We start from the raw sequence: 25,509 nt of genomic DNA, 5'->3' as shown, positions 1-25,509 counted from the left end.
GCGCAGTGGGTAGCATTGCAGTGTGTTTGCGTGGGTTTTTGTCCAGGTGCTCTGATTTCCTCCCACAGTCCAGGTTTTATTAGTTTTAACCGGAGCACCCAGCTCGAACACGTGGAGAACATACAAACTCCACACAGACAGCACCCCAGGACTAGAATTAAACTCAGAGCCCCAGCACTGAGAGGCAGCAATGCTAGCCACTGTGCCACCATGCCACCATTTACAGGAACAGGATTAATGAATTGGAGAGCAACATGTTCAAACAGCTTTAAGGGAGTAAAACAGCAGTTGCTTTAAGTGCACACTGCCAGAGCACAGAGATTTGACTATGTTGAGGACTAAGGGAAAGAAGAAAACTTGAAGAAGCAGGCAGGAAGAAACAGGGTCTAAATGTCAAGGAGGGGGGGTCACTGTTGCCAGCGAAGCCAGACAGGCTGCAGGAGGTGGGGTGCAATGAGAGAATGGGCACAACAGACTTCAGAACAGGAAGAGGTGTCGTTGCTGAGGTGCGAGACACAGGAAGCTGCCGTCTGGGAGTCTGACTCATCGTCTGAATATGTTCTGCAACACCTGCGACTGGTCAGGCGAAGTGAAAACCGCTGGTGGGTGCTGGTGTGTCTATCACAGCAGATCGGAGCCTGGGAGTGGCTCTCCCGGCGAGCTGAAGAAGCAGAGGGAAAGCAGCTGATCGAGCTGAGACAAGACCATCCCTGTCTTGAGTAATCAAGCATTCCTCCCAGGCCTGAAAGTGATTGGGTAACCCAAACGCTATTACTGTGTATACTACTGTCTTACTGGTGCAATGGGGAAGGCAAACAGATAGTCCTTGTTCAATCTGTAGCCCCTTCCGGACTAGAGTGCGACGGGCCTCCCCTTGAGGGTCTCCGTCTTTTCTGAAACCAGCAAGATATTTGAAAAATGTACATATATCTGATGCATTTGTTCTTACGATCACAAGAAAGGGTACAAACCAGAGGAGGTCACTCAGCCCATCTAGTCTGTTTGGTAATGGGCTCTTTTAGTAAAATGCACCTTAATTTTTCCAATTTCCAATTAGGACAGGAAAGTCTTGAAGTTTAGCACCAAACACGGGGATTGCCCGTTCTGGTCCTCCAAACCAACAGGCTGGCAGTGGAGGGTTCTGGGTGGCTCTGGTTTCTGCAGTTGTGGGTTTGGGGGTCTCCAGGCGTTGGGGGGGATGGTCAGTGTAGGCTGAACTCCCGATGGGTCATGGACATGCTCTTCACAAACCTGAACAGGACGACAGAGACAGAGAGCACGGAGGGGTGCAGGTCAGAGGGGCGCGGCGATACCCTGTTTCGGGGGAAAATCGGAACAGAACGAGAGCTCCCACCCCCCCTTGCGTACTTCGTCATCTCGCTGTGTCTCTGCGGGAAGCGTCGTACCCAGGTCCACGGCTCGCTGCCCTCGCTGCCGGGCTGACCACTCCCCGAGAGCCACCAGCCATAGCGCTGGCTGTCCGTCAGGGGCACCCGGTAAATCTGGTTAGGGGCTTCGGAGAGACAGCAGAGAGTCAGACTCTCCCTCCCACTGCATTAGTGTCGGCAGTGCTGTCCGTCAGCCCACTCCCACTCCCACTCCCCCCTCATACTTTCTCCTTTATGTGGTTCAGGGCAGTGGGGGAGCTGGGGCCTGTCCAGGCAAGGGACAGGCAGGGTACACCCTGGATGGGACGCCAGTCCATCGCAGGGCCCACACGCACACGCACACACTCGCACCAGGGCCAAGTTCCCAGAAGCGAAGTAACCTACCAGCATGTCTTTAGACTACAGGAGGAAACCCCTGTGAACCATGGGGAGAACATGCAAACTCCACACAGACAGCACCCCAGAAATTGAACCCAGGGCCCCAGCACTGCAAGGCAACCATGCTGACCACTGCACCACCCTCCCGCCCAACACGTCCTCCACGCATCCCCAAATTGCTCTTGGGGGGCCCCCGATTTCCATCTTTTGGAAGCAGATAGCACGACACAAGAAGGGGGGAGGAGGTTAGGGGCGCAGCCTACATCTTGGCGTCCGTGCCCGCCTGACCAGCTCCTGGTATCTCTCCTGGCTCCCGCGGTGCAGCTCGCAGCTGAGGGCCTGGCGCGGCGCTGGGTGGACTGGAGGGAGCGTGGTACCCCGCTGGCGCCCGCCCACGCCGTCGCCCTCTGCAGACACAGCCACACCGACAGAGGTCACATGGAGCAGAAGAAGGCTTACTGTCCGATAACGATGTAGATAACGTCCTGGCCAAAATATTAGACCCCCCCCCACCACCACCAAGGAGAAATGTGTTGAAGATCTGAGAGCAGCTGGGACAGGCTGTAGCCTGAGGGACTCCTCAGGGATCTGAAGTATCCACAGCCCAATCCCATCCCATTCCTGCAGCAGGACAGCCTTGAGCTGGGGGTGAGAGGAGGGAGATGGTGTGTGGGGACTGATCTGGACAGGTCCACTGGTTCCACTGGTTCCCAGCAGGAGTGAGGTGCTGGAAGTCTGTCTCCTGCTCCTCCAACCCAACCCCCCACACACACACTGCCCCCTACTGGGGGGGTCTGTTCTTAATATTAGGTAGCTCCTGATATTTTGTCCAGTGAGTGTGAACATGAACGGCTCTGCTAGGGAGACTGTACAAACTGTCTCCCAATCACACATTCTGCATCTATAATGACAAGGCTGAAGCCAGGGACGGCTCGTTCTGCGACTTGACTATTTTCTCCACCTGTTCAGCGGACCGTGCTCGGCGAGCACCAGAGCCCCGCTAGCAGGCTCTCCCGTGCTCTTGTCTGCTCCGTTCCGCTACGGTCACAGGGTCGGGAGCTGACGGCACCCGCCTCGCACCCTGGGCAGCTCAAAGCTTCGCGTGGTCACACCGCGGCCGTGCACATTTATAGTCCTGGACAGTGTGTTTACACCACAGCGTTTCATAGCGGTCTCTCTCGCATAGATTCTCTCACGATACTATAAGGACGAACTCACACGAGTGAAGCTTTCCTACATCAGACTACGTGTTTCGTAGTAATCCAATCAGAAAGCGCCGCGGAATAACGCGATTAAATGTCCAGTACAGCACAGTATTTTAATTTGCTTTGATTGTCTTATCATGTTAAGTTGATTTACCCTGATCATACTGTGTTTTCTGCAGCCGCGACAGACGCCTGGATCCAAATGGGTCTTGATATCCCAGAAATGTCATGCCAAAAAAGGCCATGTTTGTGCTGTCGGTACCAGAGCTCGGGTGCGAGTGTAAGGCTGCAGCCAGTTCCTGGAATTCTCGCGCACCGTTTACCACGTAGCCATAGCAACGGACACCGGCCCCACTGCTTGATTGACGTTGGTGTGGGCCAATCACTGAGCCGGATTGTGTGCGTGCATGACGGCCGGGTAGTTCTGGATTGTGTGCTTCCTGAAGTTCGGGGAAATCAATTTTCTATTGTAACAAGTGTTTAAGTCACTGTAGTGCTATTGTTTTTGAATTTGAATTTCCGAAATGACCTCTAACTCACTCTGGCTTTGATCAAAACAGAGAATAATTCCTGATGTTTGCAAATGTACAAACTGTACTTTTTATTTTTACAAATGTATGTACATTTGATGTACAAATTATATACAAGTACTTCGAAAACGTCGTGTTTCCGCGTGTTTGCTCGAGTCTGCTCATCCGGGTGGTCTGGTCGATTTTGTCGCTCGCTTTACAGTGCAAGAATGCAGAAAGAGAGGGGAATCTTCTCTTCTTGTGCAAAGCGAAACGCCAGCGCTCAGGGTTAGCGCAGTCTCTAGCTTCCCGATCCAGTCACGGCCGCTGGAGGCGATGTGCAGTGCGCGATGCCCAGTCGGGTTTATACTTGGACACAGATAAGGAACGTTCGTACGGAGGCCTAATTAAGGTAGTAACCGTGATATCGAGCACGGGACACAACGCCGAGCACGAAAGGGAGCAGATATAAACACCACGAGTGCCCGGAAGCATGGCCTGGCCTAGGAACTCTGCAGGCACGCTGATCTCACCCCCCCCCCCCGGGGCCACACAGCCCGAACCCAGAATATCAGAAAGGGAGATTCCCAACACCGCCACAAGCCCGTCCTGACGTCACCTCCCCAGTCACGACCGTACCTAAAATCTCTCCACGTCGTTTGCTTAACAAATCACCTCCGACTGCTAACGTTCGGATTGCCCGGGCGAATGTGCGCTTTGCAGAGGTGTGGGAGGAAGAGCTGAAAAGCGGGTGGAGGCGGAGGCCACGGCGCCCTGGGGCAGAGAGCCGTGGCCGAGGGGTAGGCAGGCACAGGGGGGTGGCCTGACTGCGGTCATCGCAAAGGCAAACATCCGTGTGCTGCCGGATCTGGCTCTCTAACCGCACGCCGGCGCACCTGAATACATTTTAGGAGAGACTCGGGTTTCAGGTGCGCCGCCTGTGACAGTTGACACTGTCGTAAGAGAAAAAGCCAGGGAGAAGTTAAGGGATAACAAAATAAAAGCAGGTGATTCCTTCAAGGTTTTGCAGTTGCCCATTTTATTGCGCGTCCCAGTCGTTTCTAGTCGCTATCTCCGTCTCCTGCCAGCCGTGCACTCAGATAGCCGGCCTCTTGTGCCTCCATCGTGAAACACGCTCCCTTCGAATTCCTCCAGGGGCGATGTACTTTCACAACGCCCCGCAAGGCAGCAGGCAAGGGCTGCGCGTTGGAGCGACACTCGCTGTCCGAGCTGCAAGGCTGAGCCGAAACGAGCCGTCAGGGCAAGAGATGGGGCTCGCCGTCGCAGAGGCGAGCGCTGGTGCGGCCTTGATCCCATTCAGAGCGAGTAAATCTGACCACCACAGCGACTAGATTCTGACATCGGAGACACTCCTCCATCTATAATTCATGCCCATTGGGTTGATGGGACTCGTTAACTGTACCGAGGCCTTTGTGACCTTTAATTAAATGAAGAAGGAAATGTTCTCCGCACTCCTCTGCTAATCGGATACGATGACGACACCCGATTCCTAGGCTACATTCAAAGAACATCACCCACTTAACCAAATAATGCATCAAACCTAGAAAATTAAGATCGGTTTCAGGAGCTCTCTTTATTGTAACTTATTTATACTAGATTGGGTTAAAGTATAAGGGACGCAAGCTGCATGTTGTTATTATTATTGATATTAATAATAATAATGATGGCGGTGGCCTTAGGACCCGGGAGAACACTGAGTTAATAATTGCACCTGTTGCGAAGCCGGCGGGTGAGCTGCACTGCAGACAGGAACAGCTCGCCTCCTCCGGCTTGACACTTGAAGAAATCGAAAGTCGCCGGCACCCCCGCGGTCCCTCATCGCCGGTACGAGAGCAGGTGACGCCCCGTGCACTGTCCTGCCCCCCCCCGATACCCGTGGAGGGAGAACTGCCCCCCCCCGCCTGGGGACCGGCTGTGGGAGCGGCTTACAGGTAAGTCGGGCTCCTGCGACGTCTTCATCAGCGCGCGATCGTGTCACGGTCGGCTCCGCTTCCGCGCGTGTGCGCAGCTCCTTCCGCCCCACAGCCCCGGGGCTGAAGACAGCCTGCTCCCAGGCAAGAAGTCGAGGACTCCGGCCGCCGGCCAACTTCTCCGAAGTGCCGCTCTGCGGGGCTTCCGCCCGAAGGTGCGTGACTCCCTGTCCTGGGGGGGGTAGTATAACTGTATCCCACGCGTAAGAGTGGTGAGCCGTGATACAGTCTGAGTGGTTCATGAAAACGAGTGTTTGTACTAAAACGCGAAGTGTTTCGGGTGGCCGCGGAGAGCCCCCGAGGTACCGGCGCCTCGGTGAAGTGGCGGCAGCGATGAGCTCGGCCGCCTCGACTCCAGGAAGAGAAATCTGGGACTTGGTGATCGCGGGGGTGACGCGTGGGTCTCGAGGCTCTCTCGAGCCCGTCGCGCTGGCTCGCGGCCGCATGCTGTCCGCCGGGCGGGCAGGTTGAGTGAGGCCCCCGATATCCCGGCTCTTCCAGCGCCTTGCGAGCGATCGATCACATCGATCACGATCAGGTGGCGCTGGGAAAGTGAGGCGCAGCGCCTTGAACTCGTCGTCTTGGCACAGTAAAAACGCCGTGGTTGATCATTCTACTCTTTGAGGCGTCTCATAATTTTGCTGAGCTCGCCGGGGGGGGGGGGTATTTTCAGCTTGCGCTTCGCTTTTTTTCTTCTTCTTCATTTAAAAACGAATTTCCTGTTCGTGCGTGGAGGCTAGTGCTGAGGGCTGACGCGAGCTGTGTGGCGAATACGCGTGATAAATGAGGTGTTTTCGTTAGAAGACGAACACCTTGCGGCGGCAGGCTGCCCGGGAGAGATCGACTGGGAGTTCAGTGAACGGGATCTGAATGAAGATCCGCCAGCGCCGGTGCGAGCTACACGGATCTCCTGGAGCGCGTCTCCAGCTTCTCGGAATGTAGTTTAGCGAACAGGAGTCGAGGAGCAGCTCGACCTGTGCCCCCCCCCCCCCGAAGAAAAACAGACGCTCAAACACCCTGTCCCTTAAGACAAACAAACACTGGAAGAGCTGTAGAAGACCCCACACAGCCCGCGGAGGAATCTGATTCACGTTTCGGATCCGACCCTTGTCAGCGCACGACATCGGAGCCGAATTTCTCACTTTGAAAACCAACCAGAAGCGCCCGGTTCGGGTCGGGAGGTGCAGCGGGTACACCCTGGCTGCGTGTCCCGGACGTATCCGGGTTGATTGTGTTATCAACACGTCAGCAAAAGGCCGAAGGTGTCGTTTCGGGCTGATATCCCAGCAGGCAGAAAGGTATTCACGGCGCGATCCCACTTTGTAGAGGAATTCGTGTGGGTGAAGTGGTGTAACCGAGGGTACCTGCTTGTGTTTCTGAGAAAAGACGGAGGTTTGTTTGTTTGTTTGTTTGTTTGTTTGTTTGTTTGTGTGTGTGTGTGTGTGTGTGTGTGTGTGTGTGGGGGGGGTTCGAGGGCCATGTATTATCCGTCGTTTTTTGAGCGCTTGTTGACCACGAATGTTTTCGTGGTCTGCTCGGACCCGGGGCCAGGAGCGGGCGGGGCAAGCCTCCTGAAACGCGCGGAGTCGGCCGCTCGCTGTCAGGTCACAGAGCGGGCCCTGTCGTTTGTCTCCTGCCGGGCGACGCGGTCCTGGAGGGCCGCGGACGCGCTTCGTCCGGACTGTTGCGTCGGCTGACCTCGCGGCCGTGGCCACGCGCCGGGCCGCGCGCGGCGCTTGGGCAGCACTTGCCGGCCGGGCCGCTCGGAAGCTCGCGCTCCGCCGGCGTTATTAACCCTTTCCCAGCCCGCTCCGCCCTCTGCTGTTGACTCGGTCTGTTGGATCGATAGGGCAGAAGGAGAGGGAGAATAGAAATAATTCTAGTTCTAGGACATTAGGGGGATGTGCATGTAAAACTACCAACAGGAGCCACCTCTTTTTACGTTAAGGGTGGTGGGAGTGTGGTACAAGCTGCCCAACCATGTAGTTCAGGCCCGTACACTGGCATCTTTCAAGAAATGGCTGGGTGAGATTCTCCAATTAGGACTGGAGGCATTACTTTACACAGAGGGTGGTGGGAGTGTGGAACAAGCTCCCCAGTCGTGCTGTGTATTAACATTTGCTCCCGCACTCCGGAATGAAGAGGGTTCTCCAGTTACATTTTATTTGATTGAAAAGCCTGAGAAACTAAACAGAACAGTGCTGTTTATTGTCAGGAAAGCACACACCTGGAGCTGGGTCACATGCCCATGTCTTCCCAAAGCAACAGGGCAGCCAGGGAGACAGCGTGTCTTCTGCCCCAGGGGAGAGCCTCTGGAGCCGGATGTGGATTGGCTGGTGTGCGGAACGCCGGCTAACCAGGTGGGAAAACAACATTCCCTTGCGATCTGTGTGAGCAGGGCTTTGTTTTTCCAGGATTTCCGGCGCGTTACTTATTAAACAGGGACAGTGACTGGGAAAGTGCTGAGAAACTGTTCTCTGTTGTTGTGTGCTCTGGTGTGGGCAGAGACATGAAAGGCATGAATGGCCCTGCAGGAACTATGCTAGCGCTGGAGCACAGGCTCAGCAGAGAGCGCCCTGCCTGTACGGCGCTGGAGCACAGGCTCAGCAGAGAGCGCCCTGCCTGTACGGCGCTGGAGCACAGGCTCAGCAGAGAGCGCCCTGCCTGTACGGCGCTGGAGCACAGGCTCAGCAGAGAGCGCCCTGCCTGTACGGCGCTGGAGCACAGGCTCAGCAGAGAGCGCCCTGCCTGTACGGCGCTGGAGCACAGGCTCAGCAGAGAGCGCCCTGCCTGTACGGCGCTGGGGCACAGGCTCAGCAGAGAGCGCCCTGCCTGTACGGCGCTGGAGCACAGGCTCAGCAGAGAGCGCCCTGCCTGTACGGCGCTGGAGCACAGGCTCAGCAGAGAGCGCCCTGCCTGTACGGCGCTGGGGCACAGACTCGGCACAGAGCGCCCTGCCTGTACGGCGCTGGGGCACAGACTCGGCACAGAGCGCCCTGCCTGTACGGCGCTGGGGCACAGACTCGGCACAGAGCGCCCTGCCTGTACGGCGCTGGAGCACATGCTCAGCAGAGAGCGCCCTGCCTGTACGGCGCTGGGGCACAGACTCGGCACAGAGCGCCCTGCCTGTACGGCACTGGGGCACAGACTCAGCAGACAGCGCCCTGCCTGTACTGCGCTGGGGCACAGACTCGGCAGAGAGCGCCCTGCAGGAACTGCGCTGGTGCTGGAGCACAGACTCAGCAGACAGCGCCCTGCAGGAACTGCGCTGGCGCTGAAGCACAGACTCGACACAGAGCGCCCTGCCTGTACGTTCAATTCCTAGGGTGCTGTCTGTGTGGAGTGTGCGTGTTCTCCCCATGTTTGTGAGGGTTTCCTCCAGGTGGTCGAGTTTCCCCTCACAGTCCAAAGGCATTCTGGGAGGCTAATTGTCTCCTGGCAAAACTGGCCCTGGTGTGAGTGTGTGTTCTGTGATGGACTGGTGTCCCATCCAGGGGTTTGTCCTGCCCGCTGCCTGTTGGGATAGGCGACAGGTTCCCCATGACCCTGAATTAGAGAAGTGGTTAGAAGATGGATGAATGGATAATAATAACAATCGTAAGAATAAGAATATGCCACAGTGTGTGGATACACACGGTCCTCTCCATCCTCTTCAACACGGTGTTGAACTGTTTTTGCTGCAGCAGCTACTGATGGGACAGACTGAGTGTTGATCCTAAGAATATAAATGTGTCAATTGAGAAGAACAGTTAACAGTCTGGCCAGATAGACTCCAGCTCCCCAGCAACCCTGAATTGGATGAAGTGGTTATAAGATGCGTGGATGGGAAGATGTGGGAATTCTGCAGCCTGTGTTATCTGCTCTCACTCCTGGTGTCACTGTTGTTATTAATCTGGTTATTAATTTCCTTCCTCACAGCCTCACGCTAGGAGACCGTATTCTTCGGTCCAGTCCGGTCCAGTGTGGTTCCTCTCTGCGACGCAGCTACCAGGGATGAGGCTGTTTCTACGGCGACGCACCTCCCTTCTGAAGCTGGCTGTACTGGGGGGGGCCATCTTCCTCATCACCCTGGTCATTCTGTACCGGGACGTGGGAGGTGGGACTTCCTCCCAGGAGCCCTGGCTGAGGGAGCTGGCCGAAAGGAAGGAGCGGATGATTGACATGATGATGGGCGCCGTCAACAACCTGCGCGACTCCATTCCGCGGTTCCAGATCCGCGCCCCCCAGCCAGAGGAGGAGCGCACGGCCCGCCCTGGGGAGGCTGAGCGCTGCGCTCCCGGGTTCTACAGCCAGGCTGAGCTGAAACCTGTTCTGCCACGTCCGCCGCAGGACCCCAGCGCCCTGGGGGCTGATGGGAAGGCCTTCCAGATGCAGGGGCTCTCCAAAGAAGAGGAGAAGGAGAAGGAGGAGGGCATGCAGAGACACTGCTTCAACCAGTTCGCCAGCGATCGCATCTCGCTGCATCGCAGCCTGGGGGAGGACACGAGGCCACCGGAGTGAGTGCAAATCCTGCTCTCTGACCCTCTCTGCCGAGTCTGTGCCCCAGCGCAGTTCCTGCGGGGCGCTCTCTGCCGAGTCTGTGCCCCTGCGCAGTTCCTGCGGGGCGCTCTCTGCCGAGTCTGTGCCCCTGCGCAGTTCCTGCGGGGCGCTCTCTGCCGAGTCTGTGCCCCAGCGCAGTTCCTGCGGGGCGCTCTCTGCCGAGTCTGTGCTCCTGCGCAGTTCCTGCGGGGCGCTCTCTGCCGAGTCTGTGCTCCTGCGCAGTTCCTGCGGGGCGCTCTCTGCCGAGTCTGTGCTCCTGCGCAGTTCCTGCGGGGCGCTCTCTGCCGAGTCTGTGCTCCTGCGCAGTTCCTGCGGGGCGCTCTCTGCCGAGTCTGTGCTCCTGCGCAGTTCCTGCGGGGCGCTCTCTGCCGAGTCTGTGCTCCTGCGCAGTTCCTGCGGGGCGCTCTCTGCCGAGTCTGTGCTCCTGCGCAGTTCCTGCGGGGCGCTGTCTGCCGAGTCTGTGCCCCAGCACGGTACAGGCAGGGCGCTGTCTGCCGAGTCTGTGCTCCTGCGCAGTTCCTGCAGGGCGCTCTCTGCCGAGTCTGTGCCCCAGCGCTAGTATAGTTCCTCTAGGGCATTCATATTTCTGCCCACACCAGAGCACACAACAGAGAACAGTTTTTCAGCACTTTCCCAGTCATTGTCCCTGTTTAATAAGTAACGCCAAGAAATCCTGGAAAAACAAAGCTCACACAGATCACAAGGGGATGTCGTTTTCCCACCTGGTTAGCCGGCGTTCTGCACACCAGCCAATCCACAGCCAGGTATGTGAACCAGACAGCTGCACCTGAGGGTGTGTGCTTTAGCTTTCTGATCCTATTCAGAATATTCCTGGCTGTTGATTTTAATAAAACATAAATTGATAACAAGATGGCATGGTGGCGCAGGGGTCAGCATTGCTGCCTTGCAGTGCTGGGGCTCTGGGTTCGATTCCAGACCTGGGGTGCTGTCTGTGTGGAGTTTGCATGTTCTCCCTGAGTTTACATGGGTTTCCTCCAGGTGCTCCAGTTTCTGCCCACAGTGCAAAGACCTGTTGTTGGGAAAACTGGTCCTGGTGTGAGTGTGTGTGTATCTGTGTGTGTGATGGACTGGTGTCCAGGCTGTACCCTGCCTTGTGCCTGTTGCTTGCTGGGATAGGCTCCAGCTCCCCCATGACCCTGCACTGGACAAAGCAGTCTAGAGAGTGGATGTGTGGACAACCGAGTCCACTGACTTCTCTGGTTGTTTAAAGAAAGAGGTCGCTATCAATGCCTGTGCTGCAGAGCATTTACTCTCTTGTCCTTTTCCTCCTTCATGCTGCTGCTGCTGCTCCTGCTCGACTGTGCCCCCCCGATGGCTCTGATCACCCCCTCACCCCCCCCGGACCCGGCAGGTGTGTGGAGCGCAAGTTCCGCCGCTGCCCGCCGCTGCCCAGCACCAGCGTGATCATCGTGTTCCACAACGAGGCCTGGTCCACGCTGCTGCGCACCGTCTACAGCGTCCTGCACAGCTCTCCCGCCGCGCTGCTGAAGGAGGTCATCCTGGTGGACGACGCCAGCACCGCAGGTCAGCTTCCCATCGCGCCGGCGCCCGCTGGGTGCTCCTGCAGCCTAGACTCCAGAGGCTTACCATTAATGACCGTCAAGTATTCCACCGATACCTGCCAGGCTAGAATTGTGCAGCCGATGGCGGCGTGCAAGTGGCCGCCTGTCGCAGTCTGTGTTTCTCAAGGCTGAGCTGGCAGTGAGTCAGCTCGGCACAAGAGCTTAGCTCTGCGCCGGGGCTGGTCCGCGTCGGACCACGGGAATTGCGGAACAGCATGGCGGAGAGATCCTGCAGGAGGCAGAGGGTCCGCCACGCCCGGTCTCGCTGTCGGAAACAGCAGGCAGACCCTGGGGTCGCCCCTCTTGCTGACCCTTGATTGGCTTGAGCTCAGGGTTGCTTTCCAGTCTGGGATTTCCAGTAACGGGGTGTGGGGTGGGCTGGGGTGGGGGAAGCCCTGAGCTCCTGAACCCCTATCAGCAGTCAGTGGAACCTGGTGAACGGGAGACCCCCGGGGTTCAGACTTGCTTGAGACAGAGGGAGGGACAGGGGACCGGGAGGAACTGGCTTCACTCTGCTCTTGGGACATTGTTAATGAGGTCCTGTGTGCAATAAGGTGAGCAAACAGCGCAGGATATTACCTCTAATGAGGAAAAGGAGTGACTGTGTGATAGTATTATTAGTTTAATATGTTTTATGATCGAGTTATTGGTAGCCCTTTAATCATGGATGGAAACACTGCTTCTGTTGGTGTGTTCAAGATCCGCTCCACGTGCACGGCTGGTCACTGCGAACGCCTGGGATATTTAACCCCTGAATGTCTGCGCTCTGCTCTCCGAGGCCAGCTCACCAGCGAGATGTGAGAGGCGAGTGTCCAGTGGGCTGCGTTCATTTCCTTGGCTGACACTTTTCTAAAAACTGGGACCATTGCACGGACGCTTTTACCCGGCTCATGCATGAATCGACCGAAATGAACTTTGGGTGGATCCTAGCTTCAGAGGCAGCGGATCACACTGGATCATGTCAAAGATCTACTGGATTTCTGGATATGAATGGAATGGAGCTTGACTGGGATACTGCAAGAGTCCCATCTGCACAGAATACCGCCTGCCTGCTGTATAAACCAATCAAAACCAGGTGTCTGTACTCCCATCCAAACTTCCTCTTTGTGCAACACAAAGGCGCCCCGAGGAATTGTGGGAATGGACATGCGCCAGTCTCGTTTTTAGCGCCCCCTCATGGCAGGAGCCATAGCTCATCTTCAGTGCCGACTCTTTTCTCCTGTACAAGAGGCATCCTCAGATGACATGCCCACAAGATGACTGGGTGGGTTTTGCCCAGACTGGCTGCTGGTAAAACGGTGGGCTGCCTCTAGCTGCTCTCTGTGGGCGTGGTATGCTGAAGACTGTATAACCGTTTCCTATATAGCGCCTTTCATTACACAAAAGCAGTACAGATGCCCATACAAAGAGCCTCCTGTTTCTTAAAAGCAGCTAGTTCAATCAGGGGCCTCGGTGAGCTGCGTGAAGCACCAGCTGGGCTGGCCTGGGAACTGGCTGGCTGTGGTCATGAGCGGCCTTGGCGGTCTCTGAAGAAACTCGAAAGCTCGGTTACAGCAAGCTGAAGCGAACACGCCAGCAGAGGAACTTGCAGACTCTGCAGGCACGGTGATGGATGGAGCGCACGCAGCACTGCGCAGCCTTCAGCCTTCTTTTTCCAAAAAGGACTGTGTGCAATAGGTAGTGATGATGGCTCTATATTTTGTTTTTCCAACATTTTCTTACTTCCTGCAGTGCTCTGTGAGCATGTCACTACGTTGGGACGGTGTAAATTGTCTTCCTTCCTCCTTGATGCGTTTGTGCTCCCAAGCCTTCTAGGAATGTCCTGTTGGCATTGGCATGTGCAAGCCTATGATCTGTTTCAAGACCCGACTTATAGGACCATCCGAGCTGGTCCAGGCAAGGAGAATATTGAGAAAGCGCTGCATTATTAATGAGAGTTGCTAGAGGTGCAAAGAAGGATGTCTACTGCTGGGCGGGGGGGAGTAAGTGAGATGGAATAAGTAAAGAGGATGAAGGTTTATGTCATGGTGTGTGGTGTGTATGTGGTTTTAGTGTGTATGCTCGGAGCACGGAGAGTATGAATTCACTGGCAGATCTAAATCAGTCATGACCAAATTACTTTTAATTTTCCAATGTGATTTTTTTTTTGACGTAGGCTTTCTCTTTCCAGTGATATATGTTCTATTCGTATCTTTAGCCATTGCTGTGATTAGTGCAATGAGTACGGGGGAGGTGTTACTGCTTTGCTCTGGGCAGTAGAATGGTCAAAGATCTCTAGCAAACCTAGAGAAGGGGATAGAGGAATGCGGTTTTTCAAAAGAAATGATATTTTTATGACCAGTTCCTGCCAGAACTGCTGAACTGGTGGGCAGAGCCAGATGGCATGGAAGTGATTATCGGTAGTATACAGTACATGTAGTTTGTATGCATATATCTGAATCGGTGATTCCCAGTTTGTCCAGCTTGTCCAGTTTTATATGTGTTCTCATAGTAAAATAGTTGTGTATTAGTATTGCTAGTTTCATTAAAAGTATTCTTGCAGACTTGTGTGCAGAAATACTCATAATTGTACTAACGGAGAGCTCTCTTTCCTGTTTATTGGTTGGAAGTAAGACAGTTGAATCGGTGTGAAACAGAACTTTGTATAGTTTTTTTAATTCATTAACATTTTTTAAATTTGGAGAGTTGAATTGTCTATATCCTTTTTTGTTGTTGTTGTTGAATTTTTCAGTTGAAAAGATTGTATATCTTGTTTTTCCTCAGTATCAGGTCTCTGGACCGGAGATAACGTAATGTATGCAAACTTACAACCACAGCTGTGTTTCTGAAGAAGCGTGTTTGGCGTGTTTATGTGGATTTCCCACTGTTACCTGTTCAGTTCTTAGTTTCTCACGTTGTGGTCAAATGAGTCTCCGCAGGGAGGGAATAGCAGGTCTGATCCAGCAGAGTTTGACATGTTTGAACTTAAAAGCAGAAGCCAGGTTTAGAAATAGTGCAAGCAGGGAGCTGCGTCAGCAGGCGTACTGTAGGCTGCGAAGCAACCAGTAGAGGTTTATTCCAGGCTGAAACTAGAAGAAAGGAAATGCTGTGTTTCGGCTGTGGAGCCTTTTTTCGGGTGTGACACAGCCAAAACATTGTTTCTTTTCTTCTCTTTTCAGCATGGAATAAACCTTTACTTGCTTAGAAATAGTCCCTTGCAGTGTGAGAGGGTTTATGCATCAATAATATATCTTCACGAGCACAAAGACATAGTGTTTTTGTTCACCTTCCTGGCCCTTAAAAGCATTTGAAAATGCGTGTGTGGCTCAGAGCTGAGATCTTGATTTTAGTTTCTTGAAATTAACAAAGTCATCAAATTCCGGCTGTTCTGCCAGATTTTAATCACGTTATTTCTGCGGTACTTTAAATGCCCAAGTGCTGTGCAGGTGGGGAGAGACCCACCTCCCCAGCTGGGCTAGTACTGGGTACTGGGCTGATGTGTCTGGAGTTCCTACTGATCGCTCAGTTTTAACCCTTCCAGATCACCTGAAGAGCCAGCTGGAGGAATACGTGAAGCAGCTGGGGATCGTGCATGTGGTGCGGCAGCTGGAGAGGAAGGGGTTAATCACGGCCAGGCTGCTGGGGGCACAGCGGGCCACGGGCGAGGTGCTCACCTTCCTGGATGCCCACTGTGAGTCAAAAGTGAATATCTCCCTCCGGCAGGGAATGGAATAGTCCATCTGCTCTGGGGCTTGAACTGTATTTTTGCACAGGCCCTACTTGAATGACACGTTGCACAGCAGATCGGGGGTAGGAGAGAGATGCACTGTGCTGAACTGCTCCTGATAAATCAATGACTAGATCAAACAGCTCTGTTTAGGAGCTGTGATGGAACAAAACCCTGCAGATACCCCAGGACTGGAGTTGTCCACCCCTGTTTAACACTGAAAGGGTCCCCAAGGCTAGGCTAGGCTGTGTGTTCTCTAGAGGTTTTTGCTGGAGTCTCAACCTGCCCTGCACAACGTACTGTGCAAGAAATCCTAAAATAATCCAGGAGGGTGTGATTTCAGTGCACGTAGCTGTAAAAGCTGCTCCCCGAGATCAAACTGTTTTAACACCCACAGGCAGGAAGTGAAAGTGCGGGGAGGAGTGTGAACCCACGGGTGAGTCCTGCAGGGACGTGCGAAAGTGAGGCCCCTCCCTGGTGTGGCGGTGTGCCCCGCTTGTTATAACCCCCACCCCCCGCTGTCCCACAGGCGAGTGCTTCCACGGCTGGCTGGAGCCACTGCTGGCTCGGATCGCCGAGGAGCCCACGGCCGTGGTGAGCCCCGACATCACCACCATCGACCTCAACACCTTCCAGTTCGGCAAGCCCTCCCCCAGCAGCCGGGCCCACAACCGGGGCAACTTCGACTGGAGCCTGGGCTTCGGCTGGGAGGCCATCCCCGAGTACGAGCGGAGGCGGCGCAAGGACGAGACCTACCCCGTCAAGTAAGTGAGAGCCTCCACACCTCGCCCTGACCCACCACTCCCCAACCCTCACTGTGACCTACCAGCATTCAACCTCCCTCACGGTGACCCCGCCATCTCCCCCTGCTGTGACCCCGCCATCTCCCCCTGCTGTGACCCCGCCATCCCCCTTCAGTCTCCCTGCTGTGACCCTTCAGTCTCCCTGCTGTGACCCTGCCATCCCCCTTCAGTCTCCCTGCTGTGACCCTTCAGTCTCCCTGCTGTGACCCCTCAGTCTCCCTGCTGTGACCCCTCAGTCTCCCTGCTAGATGGAGGGTTAATTACATTGCAGAATGAGATGTTTGAACAGCTAGCATGTTTCCCTAACTTTATCAGTGTGTCAAAACAATGATATATTTCAGTTCCCAGGGCTTTATTGGCATGACACATGAATTACAGTGGCACCAAAGAGGATTAAATTAATATAATGTTTACAGTACAAACATATTACAAGACATTTATGGACAATAAGGGCCATAAAACACATCCAGCCTTATTGAGCGAGAGAGACTCTCTCTCCGTTCCTCAAGCTGTGACAAGAGATCCCCTGTCTATTGAGTTTCCTCCACAGTAGGAGTGGAAGCTGTTCGGATTCTGGCAAGAGTGGGAATTCTGTGATTTAGATGCATATACTTTCCCAAATTCTGCAACGGCCACAGGACTGAAGACAGCCATCAGTTAGGCCAGTCAAGCTACTGATTGGTTCAATTGACAGTTCAGGTATGGTATCTCTGCAGGACCAGGAGTGCTGATGTGGTCGTGTTTGCAGTGGGCTGGTGTGAAACCATGATCACAGGGCTGAGGTCTGTTGTCAGCTGTAGAGCAGGGAGACTGGGCTGTGCCCATGGGGTGCTGAGAGGAGATGTCACCTCTTTCTCCGGGTGTGTTCGCAGGACCCCCACCTTCGCCGGGGGACTCTTCTCCATCTCCAAGTCCTACTTTGAGCACATCGGCACCTATGACGAGCAGATGGAGATCTGGGGTGGGGAGAATGTGGAGATGTCCTTCAGGGTGAGTGCTTGCAGTTGTCACAGTGTAAAAACCCAGTTTCTCCAGTTATTTTGCCATATCGACATTCCCCAATTAAACAGCTTCAGTGGCAATTCTGTATCACAGGTGGTGCTGTGAGTCTGCCAGTGGACATACAGTAGTTGCTTCATTCCCTAGACGACATTTAAGAGAGGGAGTCTGCAGAAATCTGCTGGTTTCTAGGGGTATCAAGAGTATCATAAGAGATGTACTGTACACTAGCCCCAGAGAATGCAGTTCTCAAGAGCACTGTCTGGTCATTATTAGATTAAATACTGTTCAGGTACAGGTGCTAGAAAGGGGACTGGACACCCTGCAGACACACTGACCCCCCCCAGGACCAGGCCTGGACACCCTGCAGACACACTGACCCCCCAGGACCAGGACTGGACACCCTGCAGACACACTGACCCCCCCAGGACCAGGACTGGACACCATGCAGACACACTGACCCCCCCAGGGACCAGGACTGGACACCCTGCAGACACACTGACACCCCCAGGATCAGGACTGGACACCCTGCAGACACACTGACCCCCCCAAGACCAGGCCTGGACACACTGCGGACACACTGACCCCCCAGGCCCAGGATGTAGCCCTCTGTGTCGTGGAGTTGAGAATGACCTGTGTCACGGTCCCCTGCTGTCTTGTCCGCTCCAGGTGTGGCAGTGTGGTGGCCAGCTGGAGATCATCCCGTGCTCTGTGGTGGGACACGTGTTTCGCACCAAGAGCCCGCACACCTTCCCCAAGGGCACGCAGGTCATCACGCGCAACCAGGTGAGGCTGGCCGAAGTCTGGATGGACGACTACAAGGAGATCTACTACCGTCGCAACCAGAATGCCGCCAAAATGGCCAAGGAGGTGAGCTGAGCCGCACAGCTTGGTCGCACAGGAGGCACCTACAAACCCTAAAGGGCCTATGAAAACATTTGACTGTTTTATTTGTATGACAAATGTTACAACGATCTTTTCTTGAATAAATATACTCTATGTAAAAACCATAGGCTATCTGGAAAAAAAATCCATCCATCCATTTCCTAACCACTTCATCCAGTTCAGGGTCGTGGGGGAGCTGGAGCCTATCCCAGTCCATTGCAGGGCAGGGTACACCCTGGACAGGACGCCAGTCCATTGCAGGGCACACAGAAAGACGCACACACTCACACCAGGGCCAGTTTTCCAGATGCCAGTGAAGTTACCAGAATGTATTAGGACTGTGAGAGGAAACCCAGGTGAACACGGGAAGAACATACAAACTCCACACACACAGCACCCCAGGTCTGGAATTGGACCCAGGCCCCCAGCAACAATGTTGACCACTGCACTACAGTGCTGCACTTGGAGAATAAATTCTTATCACCCACCTAGCCATAGAAATTGATACACCCCAGACAATGCTTCTTCCCAAGGGCCTACGATGCAGAAGGGCCCAGGTCCTTCAAGGCCCTCTCTCCGGCCCTGGGGTCATGCCCCCGCTAATCCAGGATGGGCACGTGACTTTGGCACCCCAGACACTGGAGAAGTGCAGTGCTCTTCAGCAGGCCAGGTGTAACTGTCAGCCCTCTGCCTGTGCGTCTGCGTCAGGCCCTGCGCGGCGATCTTGCGCTCACTCCCTCTCCTCCTCTTCCGCCCCTGCAGCACGCCTTCGGCGACATCTCGGAGCGGCTGAAGCTGAGAGAGAGGCTGCAGTGCAAGAACTTCACCTGGTACCTGAACACGGTCTACCCCGAGGCCTTCGTCCCCGACCTCAGCCCAGCGCTGTTCGGAGCGGTAAGGCGCCTGACGGAGGGCGAGGGGCAGGACCCCCTGGCCGCCTCCGAAACCCTGTCGGCCAACTGATCCCAGGGCATTTAAGACCAGGATGAGCTTCGCAGGTCTTTCAGGACCACAGGTGCCTGAAAGTGATACCCTGACCCCCCAGGACCAGGCCTGGACACCCTGCAGACACACTGACCCCCCAGGACCAGGACTGGACACCCTGCAGACACACTGACCCCCCAGGACCAGGCCTGGACACCCTGCAGACACACTGACCTCCCAGGACCAGGACTGGACACCCTGCAGACACACTGACCCCCCAGGGACCAGGACTGGACACCTGCAGACACACTGACCCCCCAGGACCAGGACTGGACACCCTGCAGACACACTGACCCCCCCCCAGGACCAGGACTGGACACCCTGCAGACACACTGACCCCCCAGGACCTGGACTGGACACCCTGCAGACACACTGACCCCCCAGGACAGGCCTGGACAGCTCCTGGTCTACACATTTTACACTATGGCCCTTCCAGATCTTTCCAACATGGGGTTCTGCAGCAGCCAGAGCCTTAATTGTTCAGTTGCTGCAGCAGCAGAGTCAGTCTGGCGATGAGAGATGCAGTGGAGGAGCTCCTGCCCTACACACTCCTGGGCTGGGCATGTCCAGTCTCTGAGGGCTGCGGTCCTGCGGGGTTCTGCCTGCCGGCCCCTGGGGTCCTCAGGGCTGGACGAGCTGGCCATCTGTCCAGCAGTGACCCCTCCAGGTGCCAGGAGACTGCGAGTGGGCTTGTGCGTGAGGGTGCCAGTGTGCTTGTCTCCCCTGTGCAGGTGAAGAACTTGGGCACTGAGAGCTGTCTGGACGTGGGCGAGAACAACCAGGGTGGCAAACCTCTCATCATGTACAGCTGCCATGGCATGGGCGGCAACCAGGTACTGCTGGACTCGCCCTCCTCTTCCTCCTCCTGCTCTGCTGGGCGGGCGGCTGACGCTGCCCGGGACAGCGGGCTCCAGGAGCTCAGGCTGCAGTCGTCACGCGACAGGGCTCCTGATGAGAAGTGCAGTAGGTTGTAGGGGGTGGGGGGGTACTTTGTTGGTGTGCAAACGTCACACTGGCACAGTGGCATGCGGAGTGTCTAAGAGGGCAGCTTTGCCAATGGAGGGACCCGCTGGACCTGAGACCTGGAGAGCGTAATTCTTCCAAAACATGTTGAGCAACTTCCACTCTGGAAGGACTGGGGGGACACAATGGGAACCCAGCAATAACAGCACAAACAGGAGGCCCTTTACACAGCGTAGTGTGGGGTGGTGGCACAGACTCCCCGTCTTTACACAGAGAATAGTGGGGGTGACAGACTCCCCTTCTTTACACAGAGAGTGGGGGGTGGTGGCACAGACTCCCTGTCTTTACACAGAGAGTAGTGGTAGTGACAGACTCCCCTTCTTTACACAGAGAGTGGGGGGTGGTGGCACAGACTCCCTGTCTTTACACAGAGAGTAGTGGGGGGTGGTGGCACGGGCTCTCTTTCTACCTGCTTGCAGCCACTCTGTGTGATCCTTTCGGTCACTGATCCATTGGAATTCATGGCTCATTAAAGGGGAACTGCAGTTCCATTTTCTCAGACCGGTCATTAAATCTCCTTAACAAACTAAATTGATGATATTGGAAAATTTTGTGAAAGCACTGTATGGTCCCATTTTGTCGCAAACTGTCGGTCTTGCCACTGGCGAGAGCGAGAGTTTGCACGTATTGCGACAGAGCCGCCCTTCCTGCTCACTGTAATGACTCATGTAAGGTGGCGTACGAGCGAATAAGTACAGGACGTGCAGCAGAGATTTCAGTGCAGAAATGTTCCTCCGTGATCTGCATGCAGAGTTGACAAGTAGTATTTGTCTGTCAGGCCGCCTCGAGGCCAAGGGCAGTATTTCTGCTGGAGCAAGAGATGTATCCACAAGCCCGCTTGTTCACGACGTCACAGGCCGCAGCACCTGCCTCGTTCTGAATTGTAGAACGTGGCGCTCGCTGCTCGTACCTGGACATGGTCTATTTTGTGATGTAAATTGGAGGTTTTACCCGTTGCTGCGTACATCTTACTCTCACCGTGGCTTGAAATGTGCTCGGCAGGGCCGATTCTTTCTGACCCTGGAGCTTGACCGTGTCTGCGGTCCCCTGGGGGCCTCTCCGTGACCCGTGTCCTCTTGCTGTCCTGCAGTACTTCGAGTACACCTCCCACAAAGAGCTGCGGCACAACATCGGCAGGCAGCTGTGCGTGCACGGCGCGGGGGGGCCCGTGCGGGTCGAGGAGTGCCAGCTGAAGGGGCGCGGCACCAGCGTGGCGCCTGAGCAGCTCTGGGTGCTCACCCCGGTAAGGAGCACCTCGCTTCCCGGGAGCACGGGGGAGCCCCGGAATAGGTTACGGATCGGGCCTGGTTCTGGGTGGCTGTTCCAGCTCAGCCCTTCATGGATCCTGCAGACACACTGACCCCCCAGGACCAGGACTGGACACCCTGCAGACACACTGACCCCCCCCAGGACCAGGACTGGACACCCTGCAGACACACTGACCCCCCCCAGGACCAGGACTGGACACCCTGCAGACACACTGACCCCCCAGGACCAGGACCGGACACCCTGCAGACGCACTGTCCCCCCCAGGACCAGGACTGGACACCCTGCAGACACACTGTCCCCCCCAGGACCAGGACTGGACACCCTGCAGACACACTGACCCCCCAGGACCAGGACCGGACACCCTGCAGACACACTGACCCCCCAGGACCAGGACCGGACACCCTGCAGACACACTGCCCCCCCCTCCAGTTTGTAAAAACTTTTATTTTTACAAAGGTTCGTAAGTGATGTTAAGAGCTCAGAAAGATGAGTAGAGATCTTACTCAGTTCTGATCAGGCTGGGTTTATAAAGGGAGTCTCTCTTTTCTAACAGTGCTGATTGATACTGTACCAGTGAGACAGAGGGTTTCGCTGGCTGTGTCCATAATTACTAGACCAGCGCTTTAAGAGGGGGTGGAGGGGTGCGGAGCAGGGGTGAAGGGGAGTCAGGGGTGCGGAGCAGGGGTGCAGGGGTGAAGGGGTGTGAGGGGTGCAGAGTAGGGGTGCAGGGGTGAAGGGGTGTGAGGGGTGCAGAGTAGGGGTGCAGGGGTGAAGGGGTGTCAGGAGTGCAGAGTAGGGGTGCAGGGGAGAAGGGGTGTCAGGAGTGCAGAGTAGGGGTACAGGGGAGAAGGGGTGTGGAGCAGGGGTGAAGGGGTGTCAGGAGTGCAGAGTAGGGGAGCAGGGGTGAAGGGGTGTCAGGAGTGCAGAGTAGGGGTGCAGGGGAGAAGGGGTGCGGAGCAGGGGTGAAGGGGTGGCAGGAGTGCGGAGCAGGGGTGAAGGGGTGTCAGAGGTGAAGGGGAGTGCAGTTTCGCAGTGTCGTTCTGGATGAGTGAGTGACGTCTGGTTGTCCCCCTGCAGGACAAGTTTATCAGAAACCCTGCCTCTGGCCTGTGCCTGACCCTCCTGAACAGCCAGCCCAGCCTGGGCCAGTGTGACCCCAGCCAGCCCAGCCAGCGGTGGGCCTTCAGCTGATGAGCCGTCTCCACGCACCCCCCCCGCTCCGGCACCTCCCCCCTGCCTCCCCGTCTTCGGGGCACCTCCCGGAGGGGCGACCGGACTCGAGCGGACGGGCTGGGATCGCCACGTCTTCCTATCCTCTGCCGTTCAAACAGAAGCGCACGGGCGCTGAACTAATGTCTTGATCTCCTGAAACAGCAGTGAACGCCGAGCAGACCCTGGGATAGCGGGATCAACACTGGAAAAGGAGGCGCAGGCCCATGAGGATCCTGTCCGCGCGGGCTTGAAAGGGAGATCCCGAGGGCCGACCTCCCCCTTTCCTTTTCTACCTCGTGCCTTGATTCTAGTCCGTTTTCTACATCCCAGACAAATTTCTGTGTCAAGCAATAATAAGATTTTTAGATAGTTTTTGTGTGAGAATCAGTCTTCATTCTGGTGCAGTAAATTGATTGCCGGGATTTGATGGCTGATGTCTTCATGTGCGGTTTTTGAAGCCATGCGCAAAAGAAGCAGAGATGCTCGGCCTCTGTAAAGACCTCCTCCCTCCAGAGTCTGCAAGAAAGAACCATCAGGAGGCTTGAGATGACAGCTCAATGGAGACACCTGCTGGTCAGGACAAGGAATTGCGCCCTTGGAACCATGTACAGTACATTGATCCTATGTCAAGAACAGGCTACCTCTCTTTAAAACGGGTGACCAGCCCTGCTCCTGTTGAGCCACAGTCCAGGAGGCCTTTAGGATGGCCGTTGTGTGACCTATTTTTACAGACAGGGATTACAGATGAGATTTAATCTTTTTTAATGAGGTAATGAGTTCAGTTAGGTCAGGAACAGACTGCTGTGGTTGTCGGGACCTACAGCCTACTAGGATTTCACGGCTGCAGACACTGATGGTTTAATGGTGAAGTATAACTCCTGCTGGCCTGGGCCCCTGAGTTCGAATAATAAAAACTACAAGGGGCTAACTTGCTCCTGACCTCATTTCAAATAAATGGCACAGAAGTAGACTGATTTCAAACACAGGGCTAGTACGGTTATCTGTTTCTCGTGCGCAAGGGGCTGTACACCAGGTCGGGCGGGGTCTGTTGAGTGGGATGGGGTGACCGAAGCCGATGGCCTGAGGGCGGCTCAATCCGTTGTCGTTTCCCGCTGCTGCCCAGTGGATGGCGGCGCAGAGATGGAGCTCTTGCACCCGTGATCTTACCTGTTTGGGAGAAAGAAAAAAACTTTTGGAGGCCTCCTTGTTGGCACCCTAGGTACCTCTTCCCCAGACTGACTGGTCTTACTGGAGGGTTACTCACAGGGTTACTGGAGTTATTCTGCCTCTACTTTATAGTAGGGGGCTCCAGCCCTGGGGACCCCCAGTCCTGTCAGTCCAGGGGTCTCCAGCCCTGGCCCTGGGGAGCCCCTGCCTCATCACTCCAGGGGTCTCCAGCCCTGGTCCTGGGGAGCCCCAATCCAGTCTAGTTCTGATACCTGCTGTCTCCTTGCTGGTAGCAGGAGTTGTCAGTGTATATTCACCTCTTGTGAAAAATCTTACCCAGCCAAACAAGAAATGAGCTCCACTAAGAGGCTGAGAGCACAGATAAGTCGGAAAATCAGAATCCTGCCCCCTGTGGGGCTGGAAGACCACCTGCTCAATTAGGCCAAACGTCTCACAAAGTGAAACTCTTGCTGGAAGGTGGCTCGTAGTGGACATCCTGCTGCATCATAAAAAAAGAGCTTGTGGAGCAGGAGGCTGAAGTCTGTGTTCTGCAGATGCTTTAATCTGAGGTGCTGTGGATCAGGGCCCAGATCGTATCCGAACTCTGGGTTTAAATCCAGTCTGGAGCATTGCTGGGGTACCTTGGAGTGTGGCATTTACCTATTGCCCAGTACCATGTGACTATCCACAGATCTACGCTTTGAAAGTAAATTAAGTTAAATAACAATCATCTTTTTTTTTTTCAGGTAGAGCAGAACGCCAGCTGGTTTTAAGATCAGTTACTCTCTTAATTACTTAAATGAACAAGCAAGTAACTTGTTGGAGAGTTGTGTGGGTCTTGATAACTATAGAAATTGCTTCATTTTCTCATGAGCACTCTGTTATAGAGTTGGCCTAATTTTATTAAATGTAATACTTCTAGCCCAGTGTTGAAGTGTATTGAGTTCAGGGGTCCTATTCCTGACCCAAACAGATTGGTTTTTATTTCAGTTGATCTTAATTACCTGAAGCCTCAATTGGACTTACATGTTGCCTGATGGGAACTTTTTCTGTGCCATTTAATGTTTGGCATTTTGTGAAATGCAGAAGCGAGAAGTCAGACCATAGCCAACATCATTAAAAGCTGGAAACAGTCGAACAGTTCAAATCAAGGCTACTAAATCAATAATGTTATAACTCTCGGGAAAAGAGCTGGACTATAATGCCCAGGATTGGAGGATGGGGGAACCACTGTTCTAATTAATTATTAATTAAATGAATGCTTTGAGTTATCAAGGGTAAAGGATCCATCCACCCATTTCTAACAGATTCTTCTAATGCAGGGTGACGGGAGAGCCATAGCGTCTCCCAGCAAGCAACAGGTGAGGGCAGGGTACACCCTGGACAGAACGCCAGTCCATGGCAGGCCAGCCATAGCCAAACAGCAGCTTTGCCTCAGGGCCAGTTTTCCCAGAAGCCAGTTAAGCTAGCTGTATGTCGGAGCATCTGGAGGAAACCCACACCAATACCAGAATAGTATGCAATCTTCATGCACCTAGCCCCCCAGGAACTGAACCCAGGGCCCTAGCACTGAGGCAGCAATACCAACCACTCCACCACCATCCTAGCCAGTGCAAAGAAAAATCTTTAAGCAAAATACTGAATGTCTAAGAAAATTAAGTTAATTGATGAATTGAGTAGACAGATTGGGAAAAAAACCCAACCACTAACCCTTGGCTGATACCACTTCCTACAGGCTTCAGAGGTGCATTTCGATTAACACCTGCTGGAGTCCTGAAAAAACAGCTGCAGCAGAGACCCTGCAGACAGCAGCTATAGTGCAGCTTTCTGCAGAAACAGATTAAAAAACCGCAAAAGAACCACACCAG

At 54.7% G+C, this 25,509-nt stretch overlaps 2 protein-coding genes across 5 annotated transcripts; one reads left to right on the top strand and one right to left on the bottom strand.

Moving 5' to 3' along the window:
• Positions 1–1,202: 1,202 nt before the first annotated feature.
• Positions 1,203–3,216, bottom strand: spmip11 (sperm microtubule inner protein 11). Its single transcript, XM_088912791.1, has 4 exons — positions 3,126–3,216; positions 2,030–2,173; positions 1,369–1,513; positions 1,203–1,251 (listed from the first exon to the last, which is right to left on the bottom strand). The coding sequence occupies exons 1-4, from the start codon at positions 3,214–3,216 to the stop codon at positions 1,203–1,205; spliced, it is 429 nt and encodes a 142-aa protein (XP_088768917.1).
• Positions 3,217–5,239: 2,023 nt separating this feature from the next.
• Positions 5,240–24,560, top strand: LOC148841374 (polypeptide N-acetylgalactosaminyltransferase 6-like). Of its 4 annotated transcripts, none has more exons than XM_088912759.1 (11): positions 5,240–5,432; positions 9,390–9,967; positions 11,383–11,555; positions 15,114–15,263; positions 15,829–16,063; positions 16,975–17,092; positions 17,771–17,971; positions 18,749–18,880; positions 19,702–19,803; positions 21,084–21,236; positions 22,340–24,560. In XM_088912759.1, the coding sequence occupies exons 2-11, from the start codon at positions 9,465–9,467 to the stop codon at positions 22,451–22,453; spliced, it is 1,881 nt and encodes a 626-aa protein (XP_088768885.1). In that variant the 5' UTR covers positions 5,240–5,432; positions 9,390–9,464; the 3' UTR covers positions 22,454–24,560. The 4 variants fall into 4 exon arrangements, with proteins under 4 accessions (XP_088768885.1, XP_088768876.1, XP_088768893.1 ...); XM_088912750.1 differs by lacking the exon at positions 5,240–5,432 and adding an exon at positions 5,446–5,626; XM_088912767.1 differs by lacking the exon at positions 5,240–5,432 and adding an exon at positions 6,735–6,769.
• The last annotated feature ends 949 nt before the right edge of the window (positions 24,561–25,509 follow it).

This window comes from Atractosteus spatula, chromosome 1 (genome assembly GCF_055471065.1).
Source record: "Atractosteus spatula isolate fAtrSpa1 chromosome 1, fAtrSpa1.hap1, whole genome shotgun sequence".
Classification (NCBI taxonomy): Eukaryota; Metazoa; Chordata; class Actinopteri; order Semionotiformes; family Lepisosteidae; genus Atractosteus; species Atractosteus spatula.
The sequence above is the reverse complement of the archived record's forward strand: the minus strand, read 5'-3'. Positions and strand labels throughout refer to the sequence as shown.